The 6,745-nt window shown below is 33.4% G+C and overlaps 1 protein-coding gene across 1 annotated transcript; it reads right to left on the bottom strand.

Moving 5' to 3' along the window:
- Positions 1 to 918: 918 nt before the first annotated feature.
- Positions 919 to 1,443, bottom strand: LOC131065785 (probable 2' cyclic ADP-D-ribose synthase BdTIR). Its single transcript, XM_059222070.1, has one exon. The coding sequence runs from the start codon at positions 1,441 to 1,443 to the stop codon at positions 919 to 921; it is 525 nt and encodes a 174-aa protein (XP_059078053.1).
- Between the last annotated feature and the right edge of the window lie 5,302 nt (positions 1,444 to 6,745).

The following is a 6,745-nucleotide window of genomic DNA, read 5'->3' as shown; positions in this document are numbered from 1 at the left end:
TAATGTTTTATTCATAATTGACCCATTTGTGTACCACTATTGGGACATTTGTCAACAAGTACTAGCGATTTTGAGTTGACAGTTACGGGAACATCTTTAGTTAGGTATCAGGCAACACTTTGAAATATGTACTTTTTGACCTTTGTGCGCATAACTGATTCCACAATGTGCATCGTTACAATCCGGAAACCAGATCAATAGCTATAAGCAGTTAAGTCACATACGAAAATAACTTAAACAAAAATCAAAATCAGATATACCGTTTAAAATCTATGAATACGCGAAATTAGCTATGATGACTACTGTGCTGTGCTCTTCCCCTATACGAAAATTCCAAATTACTGTGTGGAACAGTTTTTAAATCCATTTTCTATTTACTTTTCGCCAAAAAGAAAGGCAAGTGTTGGCCTACTATGTGAATTACCGTGCGAAGGAAGTTCAATGCTATCATATAACGGATGCGTTGACCCGTCAAATATAGTTAACGAATTCCTCGTTTGTCGTTTACTTAAATTTGTCTGCCTCATCAGGAGGAAAATTGTTTGGCGTAAGCAAGCAATACACAAAATGAGAATGTGTAAGTAATTATTGAAGCATGTAAGGACAACATGAATAACTGGGATTTTCTAAACAAGTAAAATTAGCAGCCATCGCAAATAAAATTTGCATACAAGCTGAAAGAACCTTTCTATTGTAAATTGTTAAGTTGATTGTTCGCAATACAGACTATCCGATCAGCTCTTGCTATCAAATCTTCTCATTTCAAGTAGCATTTTGCCGTGTCGATATATTGAGCCACACACGCTGTGATTTTCCCCACCGTCTCCCCTTGCTCTCTGAAACAGTAAGGGACTAAGATATTATATAGAAATCAACAAAATTTAAATAATGTAATATAAATAAAGCTTACAGTGTATTTTACCCTTCACTGATAATCCCTTCAATAAGTGAAACCCTGCGCAGAGCATTTTTCCATTTCTCAAGTGTTGAAGTACTGAATTTTCCAGCGTGCTTGTGCTTTCGGAAAGCTTTCGCATACACTCCATTTCTGTCCTCCATTCGAACCTCAGACGGTCGAATTTCCCAAAACACGGGGACGATTGGCGTCCTGCTTTGGATGATCAAATGGAGCTCATCCAAACACCACTCTGATTCTGCAAAATTGGGAGAAAGGATTACAACATGAACAGAGGCTGTGCGTAATGCACAAGTTATAGCTTCTGGTACGTATTGCCCCACTCGTATAGAGTTTTTGTCCAAAAACGATTTAAATCCTCTATTCTCAAGACTATCATAAATTAAACTAGCTAAATGTTCCTTGGTATCTTTACCACGGTGATTGATGAATACATCATATGCAGTTGGGGGAACAACAGAATAATGGCAGCAAGGATTGGAATGAGATAGAGGGGGAGAAGAATGGGAAGGAATAATATTTCCCATGGTACGAAGCTCCTTGGCAACATACCCTAATAATAATATTTACTGCGGCGCCTATAAATAGATCGAAGAACTACATTCCATATCGCAGAGACCGTGAATGCAGAGTTGACTACTAAATTAATAAATAATTCAGTCCAAGTTTTCTTTATTTTGACGATATTAATTATTTATCATTTATCGATTGGAAGATTCGACATTTTTTAATATTTTGTTTGTTCTATGAAGAATAAAATATTTTAAAAGTATTTCCACATTTGTAATTTGAATTGTTTCTAGATTCTTTACCTGTAGATATTTAGCTTCTAGATGTTAAAATTCTTCATCCAACTAGAATCTAAAACTAATCCCAACGCCTGAACACAACAAAAAAAAAATGTATAAAAATATCCGTACACATTTCTTTACCAATATTAAAAAGACAATTAAGTAAGCAACGAACTATTTTTTATTTTTTATTTGTGCAGATGAAAAGTAAAATTATTATTTTTTAAAAAGATTTCCACTTTTATATTGTATTTGTCCTTTACGAGTTACTATTATCTTCTGGAAAAAAATTCTCCAAGTAAAAGTCTGAGCAAAACCGCCACGCATACATGCGAGGAGGATTTCAAACACTTAATGGAGTAGCCCCACCTACAATTAAAATATTGAAGCAATTTGCAGAAAATAGGAAGGATTTGAATTGTTCTAGAAACTTTTGATTGCAAAAAGAGAACATTCGGAACAATTGAAGTTCCAAATTTTATAGAACGAGATTAAAGGAGATGCATACGACAAAAATGACTTATCCAAATTGAGATTGTGATGATTAGCATGGTCGTCAAAAAATTCAGACCATATATTCTCACTCATCTTTCACTTATTTTGCTGTGCCAGCAGTAAATCTATTTTGCCCGGCGGCTAAGACTCATAATTTATATGTTTAAATTACATATTTAAATTTTTAAATCATAATTTATATGTTTAAATTTTTAAAATAATTTTATTATATATTCTACCCATTGAAATAAAGATCATAGTATATTAGACTTGTTGTGGAGGTCTTCTAATTAATGTAAGATTAACTTTGTGGAATACACATGAAATTTTTAGGCATATATTCCAATTAACACAAACCAAGCCTAATATGGGAACATTTTTTCCATTTTTCAATGTAGATGTGCATAAAGGTATTTCTATGAACTTTGTAAGGATATTTTAAATAAGGTTGTAGGGAGGAGATTGTTTTCAAAATTTTCAACTCAAAACATGAGAGGGAAGAGTGAGCAAACAAACATTCATATGCAAACAATTAACCATTATGTTAGGAGGAGAACCACCTTTAACGTGGCATTATCCCGTTGCATAAGGATCATAGTATAGCTAACTATGTATGTTATCAAAAAAATATGATAAAATAATATATTCTTACATTAGAAAAAATAGATTTAAATTTTAGCTATAAACACAATTAATTTAAATTTTTTTATTGATTTAATGAATAATGTCAATCAATCAAGTAATACTAATTTCAATATTAATAATAATATAATTATTAATTAAAATAAAAAATAAATAAAAACAATATTATTAAATTATAAAAAATAAAAAGAATATAATAAACAAAATTTATTCAAAAACTAAAAAATATTAACATAATTATATAAGTTAGGTTTATATAAACTTAATTATATATAAAATATACTATAAATATTAACCTAATCATATTATTTAATTATATAAATTAAGTTAATATCAACTTAATATATAAACTACAATAAATAATATAGAATTAAAAAATATATATATTAAAAAATATTAACTTTTACCAAAAAATATAATAAAAATTTTATTAAAGAAATTATATAAACTACTAAATAATATTTTTTCAAAACTATAAGCAAAATTTTTTAAAGAGGGAGCTAGCCCGCCAGCATTTTGTCGAGCCCCCACTTACCCTGTGATGTCAAAACTTACCCATGGTAGACGAAATTTATGACAAGAGATGGTGGGCACAATGCACAGACGAGGTAGAAGAAACAGGGCACTTGCAGGTAAGTACTTGGAGGTAGGCCTAGGCTATGCACTGTTGTTTAAAGGGCTGCATAGCCAGTGCCCATTTTATCTGTTTCACACAAATTTTTATGGCAACTATCTCAAAGAGTATGACATAGGAGACACTTTGGAAGAACGTAAGATGTCCCGCATGAATGAATGATAGAATCTACAACAGAACTATGACGAACAAGTGCAGAAGGTTCATTAGGAAAAAAATTGGTTTTTTTTAAATATATTTGTGTAGTACATTAGTCAGTTTGGTAAGAAACTTAGTGAATGTTGTTGTCTTTTTCCATAAAAGTTTGAATTGAGAAGTGATAGCTTCAAATCAATTATGCATTCACTTATAAGGATCCAAGCATGACTCAAACAAAATCTTTAAATTATGAATAAAATTAGGCTCCATTACCAATACGTTCATGGTATATTTACTATAGGGAGAGAGGGGAAGAGGGAGGAAGAAATTGGGAAAGATAGAGGGAGAGATAGAGGGGATAAGACTAAAAAGAGAGGGGAGAAGGAGATATAGATAGGGGGTAGACATAGAGAGAGATAAATGGAGATGGAAGAGATAAATATATAGAGAGGGGAAGAGAGGAAGACATATAAATAAAGATAAAGATATGTAGTTATATAAACAGAGTTAGAGATGGGGAGATATAGATGTAGAGAGATTAAAAAATAATGACATAGAGATAGAGGGAGAGATGGAAGAATAAATATGGAGAGATTGGGATATACATTCAAGGAGAGAAACACAAAGAGGTATAGGAAGAGGGAGAGGGATAAATATGGATGGATAGAGTGAAGGAGATGGGTCTAGAGGTAGAGGGACATAGAAAAATATAGGTAGAGATGAAGATAGAGAGAGAGAGGAAGAGGGAGATATAAAGAGAGGTAGGAGGATAGATAAAGATAGAGAGATATAGGGAGAGAGAAAAATTTAGAGACAGGTAGAGGGAGAGATAAAAATAGAGAGATATATGAAGATAGAGAGAAAGAGATAGAGAGGTATAGAAGGAGAGGGAGAGATAGAGAGACATATAAATGGTGAGATAAAGTGATCTAGAGAGATAGAGATATAAGTAGATATAAAGATAGGGGGGTAGAGAGATAGAGATAGCTAGAGATAGAAATAAAGAAAAAGATAGGTATGAAGAGAGGGGGGAGAAAGATAAAGATAAGAAGATAGATATATAACTAGATAGAGGAAGAGGGATATGAAGTTAAATAAATAGAGAGAGGAGAGAGAATTTTTAAGGATATATAGAAAAGGGAGTTATATATAAAGAGCGGTAGTGATATGGATATACAGAGATCGAGGAGAGATGGATTGAAGAAGTGAGAGATATGATGAGATACATATAGAAAAAGGGTATATGGAAATATAGAGATAGAGGGGGAAAGAGTGAAATATAAAAGAGGTGATAGAAACAATAGATAGAGAAAGAATGATAGTTTGAGGCAAAGAGATGGAGACATAGAGATATAGATAGGGAGGGAGAAACAAGGAGTGTGTGTGTGTCATGAGGGGTTCACTTAGTGAACCTGGGTTATAGAATGCACATTCGTGGCATACTAAAGAATCTCCCTATTTTCAAAAAAATATTGCCCTAAACTCTTTTTTTGTCACCCCCTCCCAATACATATCTCGAATTAAAAGCCCCCCTATTTTCACTAAATAATGTATTTTTTTCATTGCATGAATTCAAGACCCCCCTATTTTCACCGATAGGCAATATATTGCACCCTCATTTTTGGGATATTAATCCCCCTAATATGAATGCACATGATATAATATTGTCTAGCCAGTGAAGCCCCCATGGTGTGTGTGTGTGTGTAAGTGTGTGCGCACACGTGTGATAAAAAGATATAGTTAGGGAAAGATAAATAGAGAATGTTTGTGTGATTTGAAGAGAGATACGAAGATATAAATAGAGGGAGAGATATACACAGATAGAGAGGGAAGGAGAAAGAGGGAGACAAATATCGAGAGGATAGAAGAGAAGACCAACCATACACAATCAGGGAGTAATACGTAGAGAGAGAGAGAGAGAGAGAGAGAGAGAGAGAGAGAGAGAGAGAGAGAGAGAGAGAGAGAGAGATTTTTAAGGAAAGGTAAGGAGATAGAAATAGGGGAGAGTGATAGAGATAAGGGAGAGAGATAAAGACAAAGATAGAGATAAAGATGGAGAGGGAGAGGGAGAGGAGTGTTTTGGTAAGATAATTTGAGAGTGTTGTTGGTTATTTTTTGGTGGTAAACATTGGTGTGTATCATTGGAGGGAGTGATAGGGAGAGGGGGTGAGATATGGATAGAAAGAGGGAGAGATGGAAAGGGAGAGGAGGAGGGAGAGGGAAAGGGAGAAATAGAGATAGAAAGAGGGTGACAATGAGGGAGAGGAAGAATGAGAGATATAAAAATAAAGGTGTAGGAAGTGATATATAGAGAACTGACTTATATTTGGAGAGATATCCATTTAGTATACATCTATTATTAGCTATACCATAGTGAAATTTAATATAATGTATTATCTCTCTCTCTCTCTCTCTATATATATATACCTAGACATACTATATTTATTATTACTATCTAATAGTGAGGAAGAGATATAATGAGATAATTAGTGCATGCATTTTTATTAGGATTTTTTTATATTAAGATAAACAGGTTGTAGAGGGACTTGGAACCCAAATCCATCAAAACATAAATAGAGTTAAACCAGAGTTTAAACAGCAGCAAAATAGCAACAGAAAGAGGGGAAGCACTTCATAGAGTTCAACAAACAAAAAACAAAATGATAGCAAAAAACACAAGCCAAAAACAACTAACTGAGAGCTTTCATGAGCTCGGCATTCTTCTGGATTGTCCCATTGTTGATCTCCTAGAGCTTTTCCATGATAAATCTTGAACTGCCTCTTTCTTGTTTTTGCTCTTGGTCCTAGTAGAGGACCCCATAGAGGTATGAATATTTTGGTTCTTCTTGTCCACATTGACATCTGAGGACATATCATATCTAATTGGTTGAGCTTTCTGAATGGCAATTTTCTCGTCAACTCTTTTGAGTCCTTCTGCACTGTTAAACATTGCCTCTTTACTAATCTCCATGAAACCCTTAATTTTTCATTTTAAATCATGTATATCATCCTCCATCTTGTCAATCCAAGCCTCATGCTCTGCTTTCATAACCTTGATATCTTCTGTAATTTTTTGAGTCAGCTTCAGGAGTTTGTCAGTTTTATCAGGTACTAGATTCTTAGTGAAAG

The sequence above is a fragment of the Cryptomeria japonica genome, chromosome 6 (genome assembly GCF_030272615.1).
Source record: "Cryptomeria japonica chromosome 6, Sugi_1.0, whole genome shotgun sequence".
NCBI classification, from domain to species: Eukaryota; Viridiplantae; Streptophyta; class Pinopsida; order Cupressales; family Cupressaceae; genus Cryptomeria; species Cryptomeria japonica.
This window is presented reverse-complemented; position numbering and strand designations above follow the sequence as displayed.